The 27,671-nt window shown below is 41.7% G+C and overlaps 1 protein-coding gene across 4 annotated transcripts in view; it reads right to left on the bottom strand.

Moving 5' to 3' along the window:
- Positions 1-27,671, bottom strand: part of atp9b (ATPase phospholipid transporting 9B) — a 105,525-nt gene that overhangs the window by 4,284 nt on the left and 73,570 nt on the right. For 3 of the 4 annotated variants that reach the window (XM_036516354.1, XM_036516353.1, XM_036516355.1), the window contains 9 exons: positions 25,220-25,318; positions 23,468-23,557; positions 13,312-13,456; positions 13,048-13,112; positions 8,941-9,096; positions 8,728-8,792; positions 6,318-6,426; positions 6,148-6,205; positions 5,265-5,468 (listed from right to left, as the gene is read on the bottom strand). In XM_036516354.1, coding sequence (XP_036372247.1) covers positions 5,265-5,468; positions 6,148-6,205; positions 6,318-6,426; positions 8,728-8,792; positions 8,941-9,096; positions 13,048-13,112; positions 13,312-13,456; positions 23,468-23,557; positions 25,220-25,318 — 991 coding nt within the window. Of the gene's footprint in view, positions 1-5,264; positions 5,469-6,147; positions 6,206-6,317; positions 6,427-6,977; positions 7,007-8,727; positions 8,793-8,940; positions 9,097-13,047; positions 13,113-13,311; positions 13,457-23,467; positions 23,558-25,219; positions 25,319-27,671 lie in introns of those variants that run through there. The other variant, XM_036516356.1, reaches the window with a different exon arrangement.

The raw sequence follows: 27,671 nt of genomic DNA on the forward strand, positions 1-27,671 counted from the left end.
ACTGTTACTATTCCTAATTTCCATGTTTGCAGAGAGCACTCTGTCATCCTATTGGTCAACTTCGGAACGCGTCATGGGAGATTCTCCAAAAAATTCTGACATGCTAGACTTTTCGTTGGGGTGTCGTGCGGCGTCCCAGACGGCACATCGCTGTTCGTCGATTATGTCACATTACAAGACCCGTTCGTCGTAGCTCCCAATGTTCACAATTGGGCCTGACGCTGGAAATTTGTCGGCTACAACAAAATCGTGTCAAAATCGGGCTGAAATTGTGTAGTCTGAACCCAGCATATCAGATCTTGTGAAACATGTGGGTACTACGGCTTAAGGTGATCAAGTGTTGTGTAAATCCATGAATGGGTGGCACTATAGCAAAGAAATGGCCATATCTCCTAAACCAATTCCCTAATAAAGTTAAAATTTTGTATACTGCATCTGTCTTCAAGGACAAGTTGATGACTCAGAAACAATGGCAGCCATTCAATTTTCGGCTGATGTGCTTGGACCCCGTAATCGCCGCTTGCAGCTATACTTCTTCTTTTTCTTCTTATTCCACCAAATTTGGTACCGCTTCTCCTCCCACAGTTTTCAAGATATTGACTCCAAACCAACTGTAACCCGTTCGGTCTGACCTCGATCAGTGTGCTTGTATACAGCTAAGCCGTACCCGCACTCATTCTCCGGTTTTAGCCATTTTTTTCATCCCTTTTTTCCCATAGACTCCCGTTCATTTTCAAAATCACCCCCCCTCACACTTCATGGCCTTCCCACTCTGTCACTTTTCACCCCAGAGCCACAATACCTCACATGTTGCCTCGGGACAAATGACCCAACACTCATCCAAGACCGCCTTGATCCACACTCGTCTTTATGTCATTTTTTTCATTAGTTTGTTTTACTCATTTATTCATCCCTCCATCCTGCCATTGACTTCAATTCATTTTTCAAAGTCTTACCGCTTGGTCACCTTTCAGCCTACGGTCACAGTACCTCACATGCTGGCTCAGATCATGCCACCCAACACTCTCTGAAACCCATACTGACCCGGCACTCATCTTTTACTCATTTATTCATCCTTCCATCCTCCCATTGACTTCAGTTCATTTTTCACAGTCTCACCACTTGGTCACCATTTTACCAATAGCCACAGGACCTGATATGCCGCTTTGGGTCATGTGACCCAACACTCACCAAAGGTGGGTGTGTCCCTAGCAACCATACTGTTTACCCTAGCAACCACTTAGCAACACCCTAGCAACCACCTAGCAACACTTTGGCAACCACCCAGCGACGCCCTAGCAATGCCCAGCGACCATATTGTTTGCCCTAGCAACCACTTAACAACACCCTGGCAACCACCCAGCAACGCCCTAGCAATGGCCCAGCAACCATATTGTTTACCCTAGCAACCACTACACTACACCTTGCAACACACTAGCAACCACCTAGGAACCACTTAGCAACACCCTAGCAACCACCTAGCAACACCCTAGCAACCACCTCATATACCTTAGTAACCATCTAGCAACGCCCTAGCAACCACACAGCAACACCCTAGCAACCACCTTATATACCTAGCAACCAATTAGCCATATCCTAGCGATCGTCTCACATATGATAGCATGTTTTCGCTGCCGGATCACAATCACACTCTGCATTTTCTTCAGCACTTTTCTAGTTAACTGTTTGTTTTTTCTCAGCATTTTTGTTTGTTGGAAGATCACATTACAGATGGAAAAAGTCTGACATTTACATTGTTGATTTATTTCTGTCTTTGCATTTCAAAACCTGCAAATTCATAAGGACGTGTTTTTATATCCACTGTCAACCTCGATAGTAAAACTTGCCATGCACAGAAAATGCACTCTTCTAGTTAAGTATATGCTATTTCTCAATCTACGTTTTGTAAAGTCAATGTTCTGTTTTTAAATGCTGCATACAAATTGCTCTTGAGTACACTGAGGTACTAATGGAGTGAAGTCAACTGAACCCAGATCATTAGCTAGTGTTAGGACCTACAATGTATTTATCTAATTATCCACAAGATCTGTCTCAGGGCAAAGTGTCACTACAGGGCAAAATGTCACTATTACCCCTTTTCCACCAAGGCAGTTTGAGGGCTGGTTCGGAGCCAGTGCCTAATCTCGAACCAGTTCTTCGCGTTTCGGCAGCCAAATAACTGGCTCTCAGCCAGGAAAACTGGTTTAAGAGCAGCACCAACTCTTTGCTGGTCTAGAACAAAGAACCGCTACTTCAGGGGCTGGGGATGGGATTATCGTGACCAATAAATCCAACTAAAACTTTGTGACCGCCATTTTTAAAAAAACCAGAGCAAGTGTAGCTCCTAGTCTGCCTAAAATGAAGAAGAAAAACCAGTTTTATTTTTCAAATGTTTCGCCTTGTTGCCAGCCAGCTATGTATTTCTTAGCTGTTTAGCTAGCTACTAATTTACAAACATAACATTGATGGCTAGCTAGCTGTTGGTCAGCTAACATTACCTAAGCAAGCATAGCTACTAATTTCTCACATCAATGTTACGTTTGACGTTCATTATCATTGATGTGAGAAACTAGTAGCTATGCTTGCTTAGGTAATATTAGCTGACCAACAGTTAGCTAGCCAGCTACCGTAACCTTGGTAACAGTAGCTAACGTTAGCATGCTACTTTCTAACATTGCCATTGACTCAGCTACCAATGTCACTTAACATTTGGCTTCACAAAAGGCTAACATTGTATAAAGTGTAGTGGACAAGTTTGTTTTTTAAAGCGTTGTTCTCTTGTTTTTACTGTTGTTGTTTCTTCCCGCTAGCTTGCAGTGGCGGCTGCAAGCTAGCGAAACACTATGCTTGCGAAACACCACAGATGAAATTTGTGTGCTATTGCAAAAGCTACAGCATGAGGTTGTTTAATTAACAAGGGTGGCAATTTGAATAAATAAGTGGCAAGTAATCCCAAAGCTTTCTCTTAAATGTGTCGCATTATAGCTTTCGTGTGTTACAAAATTTAAATTACAGAACGGAGTTAAATTTAGTTAAAACGATTTAAATTACTGAGAATAAACTTTTAGGTTAGGTTGAGTGCAATGAACAATAATGTTTAGAACATAGACCTCACAAAAGCTGTGATGTGTCGAGCATTTAAATCGATAAATGCCATCCTTGTTAATTAATCTGACATTGTAGCTTTCGCAAGCATAGAAACTACAGACAATCTGCAGTGTTTCGCAAACATAATCATTTACTCTATTTACGCGACTGGTGTCAACTATTCTGTGAATTATTTGTTCTATTGTTAATCAAGGAGGATAAAGGGCAACAGGTTGAAAGTAATGATTTAAAGGTAGTGTTTGGCCTTCCCCTGTTTCCAGCTCACCAGCCACCACTGCTAGCTTGGCGCTAGTGGGAAAGCGGAGACGTATCCGGACGTATACAGTTACATAAAGATGTGGCTCTCTAGCCCGTGGAAAAGCAAACCCGTTCTTAGGTTTGCAAGTTGAAGCAACTCCGGACTGGCACTAGCACCAGCCCAGAACTAGCACGTAGTTCGCGTTGGTGGAAAAGGGGTATACCATACCAAGGCAAATGACACCAAATTGTCTATGGGAACTGTCCTAGAACAAAGGGCCATCAACACATCAATGCCGGTAATCCACTGCCTCTGTCTAAACCTAAGCAACAACTGTAAAGGTGTGGCCTAATCACACCTAGGTATTTCTGTGAGTGCTCATCTGAGCCTAGGCAGTCTCAGTTCGGGCGCGGGCTTGCGTGCGTAACTTTGGCCCCTGGGGAATAAACCTGGTCTCTGTAAGACCAGTCTCATCTCATTCACCACACTGTCCACTCCACAAAGTAGAACCACTAGCAGTCAAGAAAATTCCATTTTCATCCTGTTGCCTTGCCAGGTAGTTTATGACCAGCCTATACCTCCATTCAGTGAAAATCTAAAATTTATATTGGTAATTCTGAAAAGCCAGTACACTACCTTATACTTTATTTTGCTCTATAGTTTGAAGCCAGCTAGACCAGCCATTTAGTTTGCTAGCTAGCCATATAAACACAGAGAAGTGACTGAATTTATAGCTTGCTTATAAAAATTTAGCTTAGTAGCTCATAAAAACCTAGCCACCTTTTCACTAAGCTAGAAAAGTGAGTTTGCTAGCACATAAGAGTGACTCTTCATTACTCTTACATTTACTCTTGCTAGCTTGATGAAACTCTGAATGAGGCCATACAGCAAAACACACATTGATCCCTGTTCTGATCTGCAGAGGTAAAGTATTTGTAAGAATAAATTTTCAAGCATTAAAAGTGTGGATAATGGAAGCTATTTCATTCATAAACTTCATCAACAATGCCAAAAGGCATAAATGGAAATTAGTTCATATTGCCATTTTAAAGCATTTATAATGGTGATAATGCAAGGAACAGTGTGCCCGAATTTAAAGTTGAGCCATAGGCTCTAGGATCCTTCAAGACAAAACTACATTATTTAAATATTTTTTAAAATGTAAATTTATTGAATGAGGCTGCAAACATATAACTGGGTATAGCGAAGACATTTTTTGAGTGGACTGTGATGTAGGTTCTCCTGACACAAACAACCAATAGTGTAAAGTATGATTAGGGGTTAGTGGACGATTTCCAATGTAATTTGACAGGGAAATGCAGCTGGAGAAGCAGCAGAATAGGGTATGTTTGGGCATGTATTACATGGCCATATAAATCTGTGCCTGAATTACAGTGATATAACATGGTACAGAACTGAATGTTTGTAATGAGTCAGATCTCTGGGTCATTCTAGTTATCTCTATAGGAAACCATGAAAACAGCTGTGTAGTGTTATATGCCCTGTCCACCCAATTTAGCAGATAGCAAATGTTCCATCAATGATTTGGCACTAACATGAGGGGGAGGTGACAGAATGGCTATTTAGCAAATAATATATTGGAGCCTAACTGTCAGGGTGGAAGTCACTCTTTGTGAGTACTTTCATAGACTGTAAAAATGAATTTCATAACTTTTAAAAATGCAAGACATAAAATGCACAATGCATTGCACAAATGTGTGCACAAAGTTTAAAATGTTTTTGTCACAGGACCCTGTGTTTTTAACAAGAGGATAATGAATTGATAATGAATATTTTTGCTCACTCGTGAGCCCCACATGAACACCTGAAGGGTTCAACATTGGCCACTCAAATGAACCAAACTCTCACTGTTTCACTACTCAATGTCCCCATCCTCCATGCTGAGGATGTAACTTACCAAAGTATTCATTGAGGAAAGCAAGGGATGCCACATAGCAGCCTAGGCTGAAGAACTCTGCCAGGACCATGAGCCAGTGCCAAGTGCGGATGGTGAGTGCCACCATCAGGAGCTCTGTGAGGATGAGTGCACTGAAGGATATGGCAACCACATGCACAAACTCTGACTCAAACAGCAGCAGCGCTCCATACATTAAGATACCACCTGCCAAAGGATGAAGTATGTGGTTAATGAAACACACCACTAAACAGAAATGAAAATCAAATCAAATAAAAGCATCATAAATATACACTGGAATTTAGTTTCCTTAATGTAGCACTTCTTCTGTTATATGAATGGCCATTTTTTTAATCTTATAGCAGTTTGATGTCATTGGATTGTTTTGTTTAAGATGACTGTTAAAGGTAACAATGATGGTAAGGTAAACAATAATGCCAAATGTATGAAAGAAGCTCATCATGCTCACTAAACATTTTTCAAGTTATGTCTGAAGACAAAATGGATGTAGCTTTGTAGATTGTTCTTTATCTTCCACAGGTATGTGTTTATGAATCGATCACAGAATCATCATAAAAGTTGAAGTAATTATAGAAATTATACTTTTGAGTGTTTATGTTTGGATGTTTATATTACTCTAAAACAACATTACTCTTCAGAGCACTGACTAGCCTCTCCTGAGATTTGCCCTGCCTGGGAAAGACTGCTTTACTTAAGATGTTACACCAGCGAAATAATATTATTTAGATTTACTTATTTATATGTTACTTCTCCATAAAGGGAGAAATACAGTATATAAATATATCAATGGTTGGTGTGAGCTGAACACTCATGAATATAGGGATAAGTGAGTAGGAGAGTATAAAAACACAGTTAACTGCCTTACCTTGGTATACACTTATTAATACCCAAATCAGAAAAGTCTTAAATGATAAGGAACGACCCTACAAGGAGAGGGAAACAAGCCAATTACAGCCAATTACAAAATACCACAAAAAACATTCAAAGGGAATATATGAAAAAATAAATATAAACATATATATATTAGGTTAGTACCTTGGTGAGGTCTTTATATAGCTCAGGGTACAGTAATGCAGTTTCTGGCTTCACATCCTGGTCCAGGACCAAAGAAAATACAGGGAACATGGTGTAGATGGTGGCATACCTGAGGGACAGGTCAGATGTCAAGAGGAAGGAGCTGAGTGGAGTCACTGGTACAAATACATGACCTTCAGACAGTAGGAGTAACACATAATAAAAATAACATGTTAATGTAAATTAGCTTCATTCATGTATGTAGAAAAGTTTGAAATCTTTACTGTGTATGGAATGTTTTACTATCAAGGTTTACAGTGGATATAAAAAGTCTACACACCCTTATGAAATTGCAGGTTTTTGAAATGTAAAGACAGAAATAACAACAATGTAAATGTCAGACTTTTTTCATCTGTAATCATCTGTAATGTGATCTTCCAGCAAACAAAAATCCAGAGAAAAAAATGGTAAATGGACTGCATTTATATAGTGCTTTTCTACTCATTTGAGTACTCAAAGCACTTTACAATTATATGCCTCACATCTACCTACCAGTGGCAGAGGCTGCTATACAGACTTACCAACTGGCCACTGGGAGCTGTTGGGGGTTCAGTGTCTTGCTCAAGGACACTTCGACACTCTGCCAGGATGAGCCAGATTCAAACCAGGGACCTTCCAATCCCCAGTCGACTGCTCTATCTCCTGAGCCACTGTCGCCCCAAAAAACAAATAGTTAATTATTAGGGACATTTTAAATAAACTACAACACCCTGATTGCATAAGTTATTGCATAATTCTTTCATAATGGGGGCTTTAGCTATGTTCAAAGTTAACCAGTCACATTCAAAATCATGCCTGTAGGTAAACAGCATACACCTGCCATCAATGAAAGTGATTCTGATTAAACCCAGATTAAAGTCAGCTGTTGCTGTAGGATGTTTGCTTGAACGTTTGGAGTTGCATCTTACTGGGAGAGCCATGGTGCGCAAAGTGTTGCCAAAGAAACTGCGAGAGTTAATTGTTGAAAAGTACCAATCAGGAGAGGGATATCAAAGAATATCAAAGGAACTGGATGTACCATGGAGCACTGTCAAAACCATCATCAATAAGTGTAGAAAATGTGGCACCACAGAGACATTGCAAAGATCAGGACGACCCTCCAAAGCTGATGAGAGGACAAGGAGAAAACTTATCAGGGAGGCTACCAAGAGGCCAACAGTGACACTGAAGGAGCTACAGGAATTTCTGGCGGGTACTGGTCACTCCTTGCATGTGACCACCATCTCTCGTATTCTGCACGTATCTGGGCTACGGGGTAGGGTGGCAAGACGGAAACTCCTTCTTACAAAAAGGAACATGCAAGCTCGCCTAAACTATGCCAAAAGATTCATTCAGTTACCCCAAACCCCAAGACAAAGGTTGAACTTTCCAGCCTAAATTGTAAAAGATATGTTGGCGCAAAGCCAATAAAGCTCATCATCCAAGGAACACCATACCGACTTTGAAGCATGGTGGTGGTAGCATCATGCTTTGGGGCTGCTTCTCCTCAGCTGGGTCAGGGGCTCTTGTCAAGATGGGATAATGAATAGCTTCAAATATCAAGATATTTTGGCACAAAACCATTTGACAATGACCCAAGCACACATCCAAGTCGACCAAGGTATGGCTTCAGAAAAGGAAAATCAAAGTCTTGGAATGGTCCAGTCAGAGCCCAGACCTCAATCCCATCGAAAACCTGTGGAATGACCTAAAGAGAGCTGTACACAGGAGATCCCCTTGCAATTTGAAGGAACTTCAACTTTTTGCAAAGGAAAGTGGGGTAAAATTCCAAAGTCTAGATGTGCAAAGTTAATAGAGACTTATTCACAAAGACTGCTGTAATAAATGCAAAAGGTGCTTCCACAAAGTATTAGTTGGGCAGGGTGTGCAGACTTATGCAATCAGGGTGTTGAAGTTTTTTTGTAATTTATTTTTCCTAATATTTAACTCTTCTTTCTTTCTCTGGATTTTTGTTTGTTGGAAGGTCACATTAAAGATGGAAAAAGTCTAACATTTATGTTGCTGTTATTTCTGTCAATTTCATAAGGGTGTATAGACTTTTTATATTCACTGTACATCACTGGTAATCAACACAATACCAGTTGTTACTGTGCTACCATAAGGCCAGTACTGGTGCCAAAACTGGAGGAAAATGAGGCATAGATGAGAGGCATAAGCTAAGACTAAGTCAGCTTTTTGTACTGCTAATTGGCGGTTCCAAAGGCCGCCCGAGAGACTGTGGTTGGATCTGAATAGTGAGTGGATTAAATTGGCATGTGACCGTTGTGTCTCTGGGCTTGTCTGGTGAAGGAGCAAACAGATTTTTAACATACCATAAATAACCTTTATACAGCATTAATAATCACATACCATCAGTAATCATATAACATACCCCACCATCAGGAAGCCCTGGTATAAAGGAACAGAGGCAAAGTAGAAAACAGAGGAAAATACCGCCTGTAATGAGAAATTACCACTTATTTACAACACAGCAATTACTACATTGAGTCTACAAACCCTTCTATGTCTAACTAGTTACCTGTGCAGTGCCAGATCTAACTTGTTACTTGTTACAAGTAAATATGACCAGGACTAACTGAGTTACCTGCATGGTGGAGATGATAAGGCCTCTGTGCATTACAAAGTGACCCAATGCAGCAGAGCGCTTGTAGCTGTTGCGGCCATGGACCATCAGTAGTCGCCCAATGTGCTTAAACTCTGTGATGGAAAAGTCTGCAGCCAGGGAGGCCTGCTTCCCTTCCTGCAGCAAGAGGGGAGGCAGCATGTGAGCTTCACAGCTAAGATGGGTCACAAGAATTACATCATACTGGTCATGTGGATTAAAGATATTCAAATACACTATATGGACAAAAGTATTTGGCCCCACCTGTTTTTTAGGGTTTGGGCTAGGCCCCTTATCTCCAGTGAAAGGCAATCTTAATGCTTCAGCATACCAAAACATTTTGGACAATGCTATGCTTCCAACTTTGTGGCAACAGTTTGGGGAAGGCCCTTTTCTATTCCAACATGACTGTGCCCCAGTGCACAAAGCAAGGACTATAAAGACATGGTTTGATGAGTTCAGTGTGGAAGAACTTGACTGGCCCGCACAGAGCCCTGACCTCAACCCCATCGAGCACCTGTGGGATGAACTGGAACGGAGATTGGGAGCCAGGCCTTCTCGTCTAACATCAGTGCCTGACCTCATAAATGCTCTACAGAATGAATGGGCACAAATTCCTACAGAAACACTCCAAAATCTTGTGGAAAGCCTTCCAAGAAGAGTGGAAGCTGTGATAGCTGCAAAAGGGGGAGCAACTCCATATTAAAGTATATGTATTTGAATACAATGTCATTACAATGTAATGGTCAGGCGTCCGAATACTTTTGTCCATAAAGTGTATATCTTGCTTTAAAAATGCCTAAAATACCAAATGCCTGTTTACCAATACATCTCATTCAGATATACAGTATATCAGGCAGAGAAGTTAAATTGTGTTAAACAGACGTCAAATAGCCATGTTCTTGATTTGTTTGCAGACTGAATACATTTTTCAGCTTTGGACATAATAAGAGCATCACATAAAATGCATGATGAAAACAGACCAATCAGCACATTCAGAAGCATCATTTGCACATGCTCTATTTGGTGTACCTTTTAAAGAGTTTCTAGGTATTTACACTGTAATGTCCAGAATTGGACATAGTACTCTAAATGTGGGCTGAAGGCATTGTACAACATTCATGTAACTTATTTGGATTTTCTCTTTTTGCAATATATCCCAGAATCATACTTGTTTTTTTCAATTGTTACAGCTAATACACTTAAACCCTTTTGTACTGAATCCACTGCAATGCTGCCTCCAAACTGTTTAACTATAATCCCTTCACTCTCCCACAGCATGCAAGGGTAAAAAAGGCCACAACCTATGATACCTGGGGCCTTACATGAAAATTTTATTTACCTGTTTGTAAACAAAGACTGAAGCAATACTACTACTGCTGCTGCTGCTGCTCATAATAATAATAATAATAATAATAATAATAATGGCAAAATATAATGTGTGAAATTCCCAAAGACCAGGTTACAAACTGAAAATATAGAAAGAAGGTTCTGGAATGATAATCTGACACATGAATTTAAGAGAATATAAAAACAAGAGACACATAATTTTTTTCCCCAAAATATAACTGCAACTGTGGATGGATGGGTTTGAAGGAGAATAAGAGGGGGTTGTAGTGGATACTGTGTGTGAGGATGCAGAGGAAGAGAAAGAAGGCAAAAAACGGATTTTAGGGAGGAGGGGACTGGCGGAGAGGGAGAGTGACATAGAGTGGCTAGCCAGAGAGGGCCTGGGAGAAGATCGTGGGACTTTTGACCTTTGATGCAGTAATGATCCTACATATTACTTTTAATCCATGTTCACACCAGATATCATTGACCTGATAGTCACTGAAATGACTCACTACACAGAGGCTATAAGAGCACTTCAGAAGCTCCAGGTGCACCAGTTTAATCTGTCGTGTCTCTGTCGTGAGTTAATGAATATGCATATTGTTGTTTTTAATAAGAGGGAGCAAACACTCATTCCCTGCAAAGCAGATGAGCACGTATTGAGAACGAGGCAGCCTCCCAATCAAAGTTAGTGAAGGAAGGAGTCCATATTTCATTCAACGTGACATAAATACAGAACTGTGTACAGTTTCAGACAGTGGAGATGGGTGTTTTTGGTAGTGGATGCTGAACACATTCCTCTGTCATCATTTTAGTAACTTGGCAGAAGGTATAGCCTCTATCTCATGTTGAAATGATAATGCTCACTGTGTTGGTTGGTACAATTATAGTATCTTTACGTGAGTTGGTTTTTAACACTCCAAATTTTTAAACTGCAACCTTTCCCACCACAATCTTTCTCATTATTGTTAAGCACTGCAGAGAGATAACTTAAATCAATCTGCAAGATATAATACAGTTATCCTAGTACTTTTGATTAATAACTGGTAAAAATGTTTTTGATTTTCTAACTTGGCCTACACATCATAGTGTGAATTTCAAAATGTATTGACAAATGTAATAATAAATACAATTTTTATTTGTACAGAACCCTTTATACAGTTTGTACTGTGTTTGAAAATTTGTAGGCTTTTTTCTAATAACCTTACAAGTAAACAAAGTAGCCTAAAATAAAATGAGATGTGCATTAAACTAAGAAAAATGTAACCTAGAAATGGCAGGTGCAAAAATGGAGAGGCTAGACACCTATGCTATATGCACACTGTTTTAGCTTGTAGTAGGCAACAATACAAAGCCCATCATATCCATTTAGGCTACCTAATGTATGCAAAGAAATATTCAGTTGGTTGAGTGGCACAGACAAATTCTGTAGACCCAAAAACCTGCCTGTCGACACTGCGTCTGAATTATTATTTAACAGAACATTGACACATCTGAATGGACATGTACATTATTGGCTCTAATGTATCCAGTTGCCAAGAGTATTTTTCCCTACATTTACATTGTTCAGTCTTTTTTTTACACAATTGTAATTTAATTTTCACCCATCTACTCAATTTTCTTGTATTATTTGTCAGAATTACACTGATGTTTTAGAGCATTCTTAACCAAAATGTGTAGAAAGCAGGGCTCACTCCAGGTCAAATGAAGGAGCGATGAAGATGTTTGCAAATTCAATGTGGATGACTCTATATTGTAGCTAAAATGCTTTACCATAACAAAGCTGCCCCTATCTTATGCTTGGAAAACCCTTCCATACCTACAATGACACCTGAAGTACAGCTAGATGGCTGGCAGGGTAATAAATCTGGTGAGGAAATGACAGCTGTATTGAACTGTTGTATGAATAGTTAATCTAACACAGCAAAATACATTACATTAATAATGTTAAACTTTTGTGTATGCTTGTACCTCTTAAACAGTCATTCTTTCAAGTCTTGTGAGAAATTTAAGTCATGTAGCATTGTGGGATACACTTCTTTTGAGTAGTGTACAGTGCTTGGACATCCATTTTGCAATGTATTGTGGGTGAATTTTGTACACTATGTAGAACACTTCTTTCTTGTCTTCTGGGAGGACACCCTACAAAATGGTTACCGCTAAAAGTAGTTCACCATATAGGGGATAAAGGAAAGACAGTGCCAGACCCAGTGATTTTGCCTGTGATGGCACGTCAGGATGTAGCTATTGCATGTTGATCCTTATGATAATACAGAATTATCTAAGAGGTTACAGAACTCTTGAATAAAATATATACAAAACATAGAAAAAAAATTATCTTAACGGACTGTTTGACGATGACCGTGCTTCCGTTCAGGATAATGTGTCCTGATGTGTGTCACTATATTTCATCTAAACTGATAACAGCACATGATTGATGATGTTTGCCTTGTGAAAGTGCATCTCTGACTAACATTGCAATGTGTGAGCAGTAATTTCACAAAATCGTCTGGATGTTGTTTTTTGCATTCAAATGTCGTGGTCATACTAAGAGTGTGAGTTGAAGGCATTATGCCCCAAGCACAAAGCCAGCAAGGAAATACCACCTTTCACATGACCACATGCTTGTTTACACCAGTCATGCCCGCTCCTCTCACACAAAGCAATTATGATTTTGGAGACTGAAATGGTATTTGGTACAACTTGGTACAAAGGAAGCACAGAGCTTTTTCGCAGCACAAATTTAGAATGTCTTACCTTTCCCTCTATGCCAATGCCGCAGTCAGCAGCCTGGATCATGCTGACATCATTGCCTCCATCACCTGGGAGAAACAAGAGAACTCTGAGTAAATGGCCAGATTGCATCACACACAGAGCAGAGCCACCACTCCTTGATTATCTGAAAAACATTATATTATTATTATTATACTTTTTCTTTTATAGGAGCTCTATGATCACTACAAATTTTATCTGCACAAAGGTACAGGGGAAAATGTCCCCATCCCACACAATGGTGCTCACCGATTGCGCAGGTCCGACTGGCAGTGTGCTGCTGCAGCAGTTTGACAATCTGGGCTTTCTGTGTAGGTGAGCAGCGGCAGCATACCACAGCTGGACACTGGCATGCCAGTTCCACAAACTCATGCTCATAGTACCGCAGACACACCTGGTGAGAGACACACACAACAAAGTATACATTCATACATACAACCATCAAAAACTCACTCCATGATCTGTCACAAAAAATCAACTCCAGCTACTTGCCGTAACAGTACGAACCTAGTTAAATGTAATAAAATAAACTGTATTTATCGTTAGAGACATTTTTCAATGATTATGAAATAAATTCTTGGAAGGAGAATGTATTAACAATATACACTCAGTGACCACTTTATTAGGTACACCTGTACTCCTGCTCATTGGTGCAAATATCTAATCAGCCAATCATCTGGCAGCAATTCAATGCATAAAATCACAAAGACTTACACTCTCGGGCAAAAAAAATGGGCCAAGCCCAAAATGGCAAAACATTAAGCTTTTAATGGTCTTAATAACAAATCATTGGTCAGGAAATTAGCAAGAATTATACAAATACAGTCCTGAGACCGTCTGTGCCACCATTTGCTCATTAACTTTTGCTGCAGTGAATTGTTTGGGAGAAAGCTGGAAACAGGAAAATTCATATACTACTCATATAGTGTTCTTGTACACAAAAATAAAAATAATGATAATGATTAAAATGTTTGATATAAAATTCAAACTAACACATGTCTGGATGTACAAAATTTTCCTAAAATATCTTCTGGGATGGTTTTTTCCGAAAAGATAAGTCATTATTTGGTGACCTGCCACAACTGATGCAGCCCATCAAAGGCCTGATGACAAACTCATAAGTGGAGCCAGGAGAGATCAATATGCAGTGTTGTGAGTCCCAAGGTAAAGGAGTGAGAAAATCTGCTCCAAAAAAGCAAAATATCATGCAAGGGTTGCTGTCAGAAATCGCATAGCTGGTCTTTGTCAGGCCAACTGTAGTTATTCTGAAAGTTACAAGACCCTAAAGGCAGAGAAAATCCCTATTTCTCTATCAGCTATTAAGAGAATAGGTCAACGCTTTGAAACAACGGATGATGTTGTCCAAAAGAAAGGATCTGGCATGCCCAAAGCCACGTCATGCAGGGATGACCACCCGCTGAAATTTACAGTTCTCAAAGACAGGGAAAAAAAGGCTACAAAAAATGTCAGAAGAATTCAAGACCTCAGACAACAAAACACTTTCGAGAAGAACAATTACCAGAAGGTTGTCTAATGCAGGTTTTGTGTCTAGAAGATGTGTTAAAAAGCCATTGCTGTCTGAGGAAAAACATCAAAGACAGAATGAAGTTTCTGGCAGAATATAAAAGTTTGATTCAGAGTGGTTCAGCAGAGTTGTGTGGGGTGATGAATCACGGTTTGAGTTGTATGGTGATGCTCCAGAGAGGTGTCTTCGAAGACCTGATGAGAAATATAATATTGAATGCATCTCTACCACAGTTAAGCATGGAGGAAGAGGTGTGGGGAGCCTTTTCAGCTGCTGGTACTGGTGAGCTGCTTCACTGTGAAAAGTCAATTAATGCTTTGGAGTACAGGAGAATATTGCAGAAAGGCTTGCTTCCCACAACTGCAAAGTTGTTTTCTAAAGAGTGTTATCCCCACGCATTAGTGAGCAGGGCATAATAACGCCTAATGCTTGTTATTAATAAAATGTTTAAATAAACTAGCACTCATTTAGTGGCATGGCAGCTGTGCTTCCGGAATGGTGGCTGGTATGGAGATTGGGGACGACGCCTTGTGTCTTGATTGGGTGCCAGTCCTTCGTGAGGGAGGACATTTCTTTTTAAAAAGCCAAAATGGAGGGAAGCCGGGGTGTGATGATGCACCTGGGACCTGCCTGTCCTCCAGAGAAAGCTCACCTACCCCTTTCTTCGCCAAGGTTTTTTTTGTTTTCATGTAAGACTGCCGTGCTTTCAGAAAAAATATCACCTACAACTGAACTAAGCTCGACAACTAAAAACGCGGAGCTCTTCGCCGGCGGAGCGGCGGTTTGGACTGGCCCGGAGAACTTACGAAGCGACCTGGTGAGGGTAAGTTCCGGTTTCCTTCCAGTTTCGCCATTCTGGGCCAGCTGCCTTTTTGTGTAAATGAAGATCATACCCCTAGCCTAGACCAATCGTGTCCACGACAAGAAGAACAATCAGACGTTATTTTTCAACATGACAATGCTCCTGCCCACACTGCAAAGACCACCAAGAAGTGGCTTGAGAACCATCAGGCTCTTTTGGCCTGGCCATAGTCCAGATTTGAACCTTATAGAGAATATTTGGTCTCACATTAAACACAAACTAGCCGGGAAACATTTTTCAACTACTCCAATTTTTTTTTTGCCCGGGATTTGTAGTCGAGAGGTTCAGTTGCTGTTCACACCAAACATCAGAATGAATAGGAAATCTGATTTAAGTGACTTTGACTGTGGAATGATTGTTGGTGCCAGACGGGGTGGTTTGCGTATCTGAGAACCTGCTGATCTCCTGGGATTTTCATGCACAATACAGAATGGTCTGTATACAGAATGGTGCGAAAAAAAAATCCAGCGAACAGCAGTTCTGTGGGCGAAAATGCATTGTTAATGACAGAGGTCAGAGGAGAATTGCCAGACTGGTCCAAGCTGACAGGAAGGCGACAGTAACCCAAATAACCGGACTCATTACAACAGTGCTATGCAGAAAAGCATTCCTGAACATACAACATGCCGTACATTGAGGTGGATGGGCTACAGTAGCAGAAGACCCCTCTGGGTACCACTCCTGTCAGCTAAGAACAGGAAACTGAGGCTACAGTGGGCACAGGCTCACCAAAACTGGATGGTAGACGACTGGAAAAACATCGCCTGGTCTGACAAATCTTGATTTCTGTTGCAACACGCAGTGGGTAGGGTAAGAATTTTGCGTAAACAACATGAATCCATGGATCCATCCACTGTGTCAACAGTTCAGGCTGGAGGTTGTGGTGTAATGGTGTGGGGAACATTTTCTTGGCACACATTAGGCAACTTAATACCAATTGAGCATTGTTTAAATGCCACAGCCTACCTGAGTATTGTTGATGATCATGTGCATCCCTTTATGACCACGGCCTACCCATCTTCTAACGGCTACTTCCAGCAGGATAACACGCCGTGCCACAAAGCACATGTCATCTCAAACTGTTTGCAGGAACATGACAATGAGTTCAGTGTACTCCAATGGCCTCGACAGTCACCAGATCTCAATCTAAATAGAGCACCTTTGAGATGTGGTGGAACAGGACATTCGCAGCATGAACGTGCAGTCGACAAATCTGCAGTAACTGCGTGATGCTATCATGTCAGCATGGAACAGAATCTCTAAGGAATGTTTCCAGCACCTTGTTGAATCCATGCCATGAAGAATTCAGGGCGTTCTGGGGGCAAAGGGGGGTCCTACCCAGTATTAGAGAGGTGTACCTACTAAAGTGGTCACTGAGTGTATATATCGAAGTATTACCTTTGGGTGTCACTTGTACTTTCTCCATACTTCCGCCTATCAAATTTCTTTTAGTTTCCATGGACAGAATTGACTTTTTTTATTGTTATTGTATTTTAAAAAATTATCTACAATTATTTTCAAAAAGATGTGATGCAGATAACTGTACTTAACCTTTTCATGAACTAACCCTACACACTGTGTTTGTGCTGTTAGCGCAACTTATGTTAGAAATTAGGTTATCTGCTAAAAAACTACATTCCTTACAGCTTGTTATTGACAGATATCAGTTTAAATATGAGCCACCTACTGAAACTAGAACATCCAATCTGTGTGTTAGACCTGTTTTTGGCCTATCAGCCAGAATCTGGCATGACAATCTTATTATCATAAACACTGAAAAATCAAGACAAAATCATTTGGTGCAAAGTACTTCTCAGATTTGGTCCACTGAACATTCATCATTCAACCCAATGGCTGCTTTCACTAACGTGTGTCTGATCAGAACCTTTACTTACTGAGTTTCAGTGAAACTTGGCTTAGGCCTTTTGATTACACATCACTAAGTGAGGCATCACCCTCAGGTCTCATAACTAACCAAAGTTCATGTGCATCTAGAAGAGGGGTGGTTCTTTTGTCATTTATGAGCCTAGTCTTGTTCTTAAACCTAAAAACAGGATTGATTTCTCATCCTTTGAGGTCCTTATGATGAATTATATACAACCCAAAACAGATTCTGCTTTTTTCTGTTGTGACTTTGTATAGTGTACCTGGACCTTAAGCAATGTTTCTTTCTGAATTTCGGACTAACCTGGTAATCATGGGTTACAGGGTAGGGACTGGAGGGGATTTACACACTAATATTAATGATGCCGCCCAAGGAATGGCTTTATCACTTATTTTTTCTGATGGCATTGATAAAAAGGTATCTGGGCCCATCCAATGTCATAACCGTATTACAGATCTAGTCAAACAGCCTGACACCGTTAAATTACCATCTTGGTAATTTATCTCTCCTGTTAACCCTGACCTCTCTGACCTTTTTTTATTACCTTCAAAATAACATGCCATCTTAGATCTGGACCTGGCCACTATTGTTGTGTACGACAGTACCATTTTCCACTGTGTTTTACGACAGTCAACTGCTTTATGTGTACTTTTGTATTGAACACGAGAGATGCTAGAAGTAAAGGATAATGGTGTCTACAGTTAACTACTGTGCAGGCCTCCATTCATTGTGTCGGCTCCTTAAACGGAACATTGGCGAGGAGGATGGCTGAATTTAGTCTGGCCCCACCGAGACCATTCTTGGCTGCGCCCGGTGACCCTCTGGTCCTGTGGTCTGCTTGGTTGAAAAGTTTCGAGACTTATCTAGACGCAATGAACTTTTCCTACATTACCGACAAGCGAAAGATGGCAATACTCCGCCACTGCCTTGACCAGGAGGGACAGAGGATGTGCAAAGCCATTTTGGGACTCGTATCCCCAGCTGCTTCCTACGTGGAACTGGTCCGGCTGCTCCATGACCACTTCGCCGGCAAACAGCAAGTTCTGCAGCAACGATACCGCCTGCGGAACAGAGCTCAACTGCCAGGTGAGTCGGTCACTAGCTACAGTATGTGGCTAATCTGCGGGAGCTAGTGGGCCATTGCAATTATGGCAAGCTGCGGGACAACATAGTCAGAGATCATCTTACTTGTGGAATATTGTGCGAAAAGATGAGGGAAACTTCTCTTGGAATCGGACGATTTATCGCTGGAGGACGCCGTTAAGATAGCGTTGCAGGTCGAGTCAGCCCTAGAATGCGTCTCCATGCTATCTAGTGCTCTGCTGCACACACAGCAGCCATCTCCTGCCCTTGCACAGAAACTCCAGCCAGCGTACACAGAGCGCTCGCTAATCACGCTCTCCCCTGCACACAGCACGGATACGGACAGTGAGGTTCTCGTGCAGCAGACGCGCAGGGCACCTAACAGTCAATTCTGTGGCAATTGTGGTGCTAACTCGCACACCACTAGGGCTTTAAACTGTCCAGCTCAGGGACAGAGATGCAGAAATTGCAACAAACATAACCATTTTGCTAAAATGTGTCGGTCAGCCCCCGCTAGCACCCCAGTTCAGGATAGGTCTGTTACTGGACACTGGGGCTGCAGTCTCAATGCTCAATTTGAACACTTATAATAAGTTCTTCGCTCACTTGCCACTTCACCCACCCTCCACTGACCTGTGTGGCTACGGAAACTCTAAGATTTCATTGTAGGCACCCACCAGCTTCCTGTGCGCTACGGCACCACTCACCTGCCATCCTTCACATTTCACATAGCGAAGAGGGGCACTAACCTCCTAGGCCTATTTACTGGGCTGACCTATTTACTGGGCTAGGGTTCTCCCTGCGGGATGACAACGGGGCAGCCATACTCCATGTCACCACCTCGTAGCAGCAGAAGTGGCCAGCACTTTTCGAGGGACTCGGCTGTATGAGAGCTTTCACACACAAGCCTCTGGTGAGAGACGATATGAGCCCCGTCATCCAGCCCCTGCGGCAGAGCCCCCTGGCATTGCATGAGGGCGTCACAAAAGAGCTTCAGTCAATGTTGGATGACGCCATTATCGAGCTGGTGGATGCCTCCCCCTGGATTTCTAACCTGGTCATTGCTAAAAAGAAATCGGGGGGATACGAATATGCGTAGATCTGCGTGGTGTCAACAAGGCTGTCATTCCTGACAAATATCCCTTACCCATAGCTGAAGAGCTCACCACCATTTTCCACGGCTATACAGTTTTCTCTAAGCCAACCTCCGCCAAGGGTATATGCAGGTGCCCCTCCACCCTGACAGCAGGGACTTTACAGCATTTGTCACACACGTCGGTGTGTTTAGGTACACACGCATACCTTTCAACTTAATCTCCGCCCCCCGCTGCTTTCAGAAAGTTATGTCCACTGTCCTGGCCGGAATCCCCGGGGTGGTGGTGTATTTGGACGACATAGTCGTCCACAGTGCGGACCAACACACTCATGATAAGCGCCTTCACAGGGTGTTCAGTCCGCTGCTGTGCCACAACCTCACCCTCAACGGCGAGAAGTGCACCCTTTCAGCACCATACATCGAGTTTGTTAGGTTCAGAGTATCGGCTCAGGGCATTTCTCCACTCACGTCGAATGTCGAGGCCATCCACCACAGCCTGGAGCCAGCATCTGCTTCTGATGTGGCTTCATTTCTGGGCATGACGGCCTATTACCTCCAGTTTCTGCCGGGGTACTCCCAGACGACGGCGCCCCTCCACCAGCTCCTCAAGAAGGACGCTCCATGGACATGGACGGCAGCATGCTTGGAGGCAGTCCACATGCTTAAGAACCAACTCACCAGCGCTCCAGTGCTAGCTCACTTCGATCCATCACGCCCTACTACTGTTACCTGTGATGCCTCCACCGGAGCGGTGGGGGCTGTGCTCTCTCCGGAGCAAAACGGCACGGAGAGGGGCCCACTGCCTTTCGCCTCCAGAGCCTTGACCCCCACGGAACAACGCTACTCAGTGGGTGAACAGGAGGCCCTGGCTTGCATCTGGGCGTGTGAAAGGTGGCACTTTTACCTGTACGGACGTCAGTTCACACTCCAGACCGACCACCAGGCGCTCACCACACAGTTGTCAGCCTCTGGGTTAAGCCACAAGCCCCTGCGCCAGCACAGGTGAGCTGACTGCCTCAGACAGTATAACTACGTGCTTAAGTTCACCTCAGGAAGGGACAACGTGGTAGCAGATCTCCTCTCCCGCTCAATTGATGCTCCCACACCGATGGTGTCACCAGATGATGGCGAAGCGGAGTTCATACACATTGTACACGCCCCTCCAGCCAGCCATCGCATTGGATGAACTCAAACAGGCACCGGAAAAGGACCCCATATTATCAACCCTCTGCGCACACATACACACTGGGTGGCCATCATGTGTGCCAGCGGAACTGGCACCCTATGCCAAACTCAAACACGAGCTCTCCTGCTGGGAAGGCGTCTGCATCTCTCGAGGGCTTTGCACTGTGGTCCCGAGTGCCCTGCGGATGCATGTGTTGTCCATGGCGCACGAGGGTCACTTGGACATAGTGTGGCTCAAGCAGCAATGCACTTGGTGTGGTGGCCAGGCATCGACCATGACATTGAAGCACTGGTCAGGGATTGCGCTGTGTGCCTCCTCAGTGGCAAAACAGGACCACCAGCCCCGCCACCATTACAACCATTAGCATGGCCAGCCCGCCCCTGGGACCATATCCAGTCGGACATCTGTGGCAAAATCCACGGTGAAAGGGTCCCTCACCACCAGCGGTTCCTAGTAGTGGTGTACGACCTCTACTCCAAGTGGCCAGAGGTCGTCCCGGTGGGTACAGTCACTACGAGAGCCGTTATCGACATCCTCGACAGCCTGTTTGCAAGATGGGGTTTGCCCCGGTCCATCACCACGGACAATGGGCCGCAGCTGACCTCTGCGGAATTCTTTTCTTACCTCAGCGACAGAGGCATTAAGCATATCCACACAGCCTACTTTCACCCCCACGGAGGGGTGGAGCATTTTAATCAGACTCTTAAGAATGGCATTAGAGCACATCTGTTCCAGGGGTGCTCATTCCTGACTGCCCTGAACCAAACGCTGATGCATTATAGGGTGAGTCAGCACTCCACCACTAACGTCTCACCGGCGTCCCTGCACCTGAGTCTCTCACATACTCCGCTACAACCACCAGCCGGTGCGAGCCACCGCCTGCTCAGCCTGCACCTGACATTCCACCGGAGCTCCAGGAGCCGGAACCAGAACCAGGCCCGGGCATCAGGGCTGAAGGTCGGCCTGCACGGGCACGGATTCGCCCTGCCTACCTCGAGGACTTTGAGAACTCTTTTCACGGTTGAATTTGTTCTTTCATTGCAGTAGCCACCTTTCGGCCAAGTTATATTGAGCATCTGTTCTTATTTTACGCACCTTATTGTGGGACTCTGTTCCGTTGAAGGGAGGGAGAAATGTTGTGTACGACAGTACCATTTTCCACTGTGTTTTACGATAGTCAACTGCTTTACGTGTACTTTTGTATTAAACACGAGAGATGCTGGAAGTAAAGGATAATGGTGTTTGCAGTTAACTACTGTGCGGACCTCCATTCATTGTGTCGGTTCCTTAAACGGAACAACTATATCATCCATTCTATAAATTCCTCTACAGTTCTACAGTTCAACTATTAAGAATTTCTCTACTGGAACTGAGTGTCCACTATTCCAACTACAATTGTCCCACTGAAAGCTTATCTACTTGATGCACTCAGAACTACTCTACAAGCTGTGGCACCTGATAAAAGGAAAAAAGTAGTCTAAAGAAGCTTTCCCCCTAGTATATTAATCACACTTGTGCTCTTAGGCAAGCATATCATAACTTGTAGCATAAATGGCTGTCATCTAGGATTCTGTCCATGCATTGGCCTCTGCACAAGCAATTTCCTTTTCAAAAATGTAGATAAACTGATAAAGTAGCAGACCCCATTCTTCAACTTTCAGCTGTGATGACAACATAGCATTTTTAATGAAAATCAGGATCAGCATCCTTGACAGGAGAATGTGTTAGACTTTTCCAACTACACCATCTTAACAAAGTCAGTTAAAGACCTCCTAGTACTTGACCAACCAAAGCTATGTATTATAAATGAATTTCTCACATCAGGACCAGTGCCAAAATCCCCAAAGGTATTTATCAGTAATTAAACTATTCCTGATGAAATCTAATTTTGACCCTGACAATCTTGAAAACTGATGGTCCATTTTGAAATTTCCTGTGCCTTCAGAAGTTTTTGCTAAAACTACAGCCCAGCAAGTCACAGCAAATGATATCTGAAGCCTTCCAGTCAGGATTTGGGCCCCACCACAGTACTGAGACTGCACTTGTTAAGGCAGTGAAGGGTGTGTGACAAAATAATCTGCCTAGACTAACTTGCTCACTGATCATATACGCACACAGGTACCCACAAATGATGTGTGCATGCATATATTATCAATGTCCTGTCATATGGTGTTCTGTAACAACATTCTATACACTATTATATTCTTGAGGTAAGCAAATCAGTGGAAAGATCTCTGGTTTTCTCTGCCAACAATAACAACTTACCTAGCAAATGTGAAAGAAAATAATTTTACTGTAACATGTGCTGTAGTCTTAAGATGTTGTTTGAAAGGGGAGACCAGCATGATGATTCCGTCATCTATTTGACAACATTCACAATGGCTTAAATGGTAACTAATTATATTACATGCATTAACATTTATGATTGAATTTTTAAAACAAGGCCAGATTGCACTGCTTTACATTAGCACAACATCAGTTTTTCATTTTTTTCATTTGTTTTGTTTATTTTGTTTTTACTATGCCTCTTTTACTCTGCCTCTGGGTGGCTGCATGTGGAATGCTTTCTTATGACAGCGACCACTCTGGCAGTATGTGTTGCATGTTTCTTCACACCTTGAACTGCATCCACTGGCATTTCGTCAACACATGGAGGGACGTCCAACTTCATTAAATATCACCTGCTTCTATTTTCTGTTCTATCACCTTTCCTAGTTATGAATCCTTTCATACTCTTTTTTTCTGTAGTTACATTATGTTATACGTACCTCCAGTGAATCTCCTGAAATGACTAGTGCACAGTCATGCTTTCTCCTGAAGGCATTTAGCTCCAAATGGGCTTCCCCTCTGTTTGTGACCTGTAACAGAGGCATTCCATTTGGTTACTCATGGAAAGAGGAATACAGCAGTCATGAGGTGAAAACTGCATTACAAGGCCAGAAAACATATACTCAATTTTTTCAAATTGATAGTGCTTTATGACTACTATGTAGGGAGATTAAAAAGGAACCATAATAACATCCACCTGCATTACTTTGACATTTACATTTAACACTTAACAATTCTGAATAGTCTACCTATAAACATTGCATCATTAATTTTGCACCCTCAGTAATCACTATTCATCATTGTCTGGCTCTGCAGATAAATTCTACCACCAATTCAATTACTTCAAGATGAGACTTATATCATGAGACTAATTTAGCCAAGGAAAATGTTTTATGGTGAGCATTATGAGTTTCAGCATAGTTCTGGATTGAGCAATATGCCTTTCCCTACAGAAACCTGCAAGAAAGGCCTTGTGTCATATTAACAACCTTATATACCAAATGTAATATATGGGGCACATCATTATTGACAAAAGTGCAGACAGTAATCATCAGTAAAGCTACATCATAATCAACTGGGCTGCAGGTACCCACTGAGACTACTAAAATTTACTTTCACATTAACAAAAGAGAGAGACATACCAATAATCAAGAAAATGTATCCTTCCCTGTGCTGCAGCACATCTAAATTTTAAACAATGTATTACTTCATTCAGAAATGTCTTCATCTTAAATTTTCCAATAAAGAAAAACATTATTTGAATATATAGTTGTCTTACACAATCTTTTATTAAATGACATGAAAATACTGACTCACATGAATTATTTTGAAGCACTACCACTGACACTCTGTAGGCTACAATGTTATGGCACCACAAATGTCTTTAATTAAATTCTTTCAAGCATACAGTTAGTCTTTCATTCCCATTATTTTTTAGTGTTGTGATTCCCGGTGTTGTGTTGTCACAATGTTTGATTTATCAACCATTACAAGACCTTTGAAAACCTTAGGTGCTGTTTCTAATTGGATGCATGAAAACAAAAAGTCTGTTATTCATCAAATGTATGAAAGGCTAAACAATATTCTACTGAAAAAATATTTGTTTAATGTGGTCATTGAACAATCAATGCCAAATCAAAGCCAACAATCAACTGTGATGCATTTTTTTAGATAAATTCCAACAACTAACAAGACTTTATCAAAGTCTACATAATTCTACATTGTCTAGTATATTTGTTGTTTCATAGTTTTTAATGTTGTAGTGTGACATATTTATCCATGCAATATTTCCAAATATATTTTTAACAGATATCTGGCAACCTCTTTTCACTAAATTACACCTTAGTGGAGTACAGAAAATAGCTATATTATAAAATCAGTACAACTATGTGCCACTCACTTAATGGACCCAGACCTTCAGCATGGGTCCTGGATTCATTAACATTGTTTCATTTCATTTATCTTATTTTTCACAATAAAACACATTTATACATATAGAGCATTATTGAAATTGTTATGTTGTGAATTAATTTGCTTTCATATGCAGTGCATGGCCAGTTAAGGGCTTACTCTGTAAACCCCTGGCCATCCACATTTCATGATTGAAAAGTTTACCTTGAATATTTACCATTTCATTACACCGCCTACAGACAAAGGGTAAACAGTGTACACATTAAGTAAGAAAAACATACTGGTCTGAAGATATGGGTATCCTGGCTTCTAGCTACCAAATGTGAGCTTTTTGCAATACAGGTGGCCGTTTCAAGTTTGTCTCCTGTCAACATCCATATCTGAAACAGAGGCAACAAATACATTTGCATGGCTGCAACAGAGGCAACAAATACATTTGCATGGCAGCAGCAGGGCCCAGAATTACATACACACAGCTGAAACAGAAGCAACAATTGCAAATTCACAGGTGAAACAGAGGCAACAATTACATTAGGCTTCTGAAGGCGATCCATCACCATATGAAACACACACTTGTGAGATCCAGAGCAGTATTTATTCAGTATCATAATATATTACAATCATACTATGCCATAGGTGTGTGAAATTAGATTCAGATTTAAAATTAGTGATTAGATTAAAATTGGCTACAGCATAGAATAGAAAGATTTTAAATTGACCATCTGCAAATGTAAAGTTCTAGATATGGGAAATAATTTATGGCAGGGTTATTTTCTAGAAGGTATAACACTTGATTTTGTGCAACACCGAAAAGAACTGAGTGTTAAAGCTGACTCATATCCAACTGGATGTACTTACTGTGCAGAAGACATACACTACACTTAAAATACTGTGTTCATTTATTGGCACCACACAATGAGGACGTAAGGCTCTGTGAATCGTACAGGAAAAGGAAAGAAGGCTGGTTCCAGGTATCAAATAAGTTTGAGACTGAAGACAGCTGAGGGTTATAAAAGTCAGCATAAATTTACTCTGCTCTGTCACCACTATTTCATGAATGGATTTCAAAATACAGGGTTCAAATATTAAGGTTTTTTTAAATCATTTCATTTAATCAATAGTTGCTGTGGTAGATTGCTTAATACAATGTACCCATAAAGTCGGTCTAAACCAGTCAATATATTCACCAAAGATGAAGATCACTAACTGCTCTCTTGCTAGCTATCACAATGAGGAAGCTAAAAGGCTAGCTCTGCTGGATAAAATGCAACCAAGTTAATGTTGGCAGCTAGCTAGGTTAGTTTGATCTAGTTTGCTTCAAAGAAATTGCATTCTCCTTTTCACAGATCTAATTCTCAAGCATCCAAATCATGTTCAGCAAGTCATCTAACAAGTACAAATTTTGTTACTGTTAAGAGCTTGCTAACTTGGCAGCCAGCACACTAATCAGCTAGCTAACTAATGCTAACATTAGTAGAGCTTTATGAAACCTAGCTGATGTGGTAAAATAGTACAATGCATGTTATGTTAACTATGAAGACGTTGATGGAGAAAGAGTACTGGCAATAACCTAGAACACACAAAACCTACGGTCTAATTAATATTTATACTTCGATGTGCCTGTTGGGTGGCAAGAAGCTAGAAAGAGGAGTCCATTTTATTATGGCCGCTGGTCCTGGAATGAGTTGCATGTTAAGCTCGAGTTTGACATTCTCATCTGACTGATTTTAAACGAAAGAGTTCAGAAATTCTAACTTTAAATTTCACCTGCTTAAACACTTAATCTGTCATGTCGTGCTTGTTGCAATGGTTGCATTGTATGTACCTTTTATTTAACCCCTGTGCAGTTGTGTCTGCTTTGTATTGTACTGTATTTTATTATAATGTGTTGTGTTGTGTGTAACATCTAACCGAGCTGCCCTCTTGGCCAGGTTTCCTTTGTAAAAGAAATGCTGTTTCAATGGGACTCTCCTGGTAAAATAAATGAACAAAAAACTTATTTGAACTGACAAAATCACACAGAAAGTTCAGTGCTTAGCTGTTAGTTACAACAACAAAGAACAGGTCGTGTGTGTGGCAGAGCTGAAGTGAATAGCTTGTGTGAGCCCTCCGTAAAGCCTGTGGGGTAGCGTGTAGCAGATAGCCGAGCCATTGCAGCAGTTACGTCACTCCCTGAGAAGCGGTTAACTAGCATTGTTGCCGACAGGCTAGGGGCAATTTGCCTTTAGCTCAACTGGCAGCGACGCTGACCATAAGGGGTTGGCAGTGAGCAGTGAGAACCCAGGTTCAAAACTCGCTCGCTCACTGACCCATGTAACATCTAGTTAAATACACAATGCAGTCTACACCCGTTACATGTGAATGGCAGCCTGTTTGTCTACTGAATATAGAGAGACAAGCAGATGAGCCCTTCTGAGCAGAAGTTCCTGACTTTACTAGTTCTCAGGATCATAAAGTGACTGGGAGTGGGGAGTAGTGGTGAGGAGCAGGGCAGCAGTGTAGTGTACTGGTTAGGAGGAGCAGAATGGTGTAGTGGTAAGGAGCAGCAGTGTGGTGTAGCGGTAAGGTACAGACCAGCAGTGACCACTATGTCAGTAACTTTAAATTTCTTAATTTAAGGCTGCTGGTACAGTACTTCCATCAAATATGGAATACTGCCAAGACCAGTGCTTGTGTTTCTCCCTATATATACTCCTTCTTGGAAATGTATTAATATGTCAATAAACAAGATGT

Source organism: Megalops cyprinoides, chromosome 21 (assembly GCF_013368585.1).
Source record: "Megalops cyprinoides isolate fMegCyp1 chromosome 21, fMegCyp1.pri, whole genome shotgun sequence".
Classification (NCBI taxonomy): Eukaryota; Metazoa; Chordata; class Actinopteri; order Elopiformes; family Megalopidae; genus Megalops; species Megalops cyprinoides.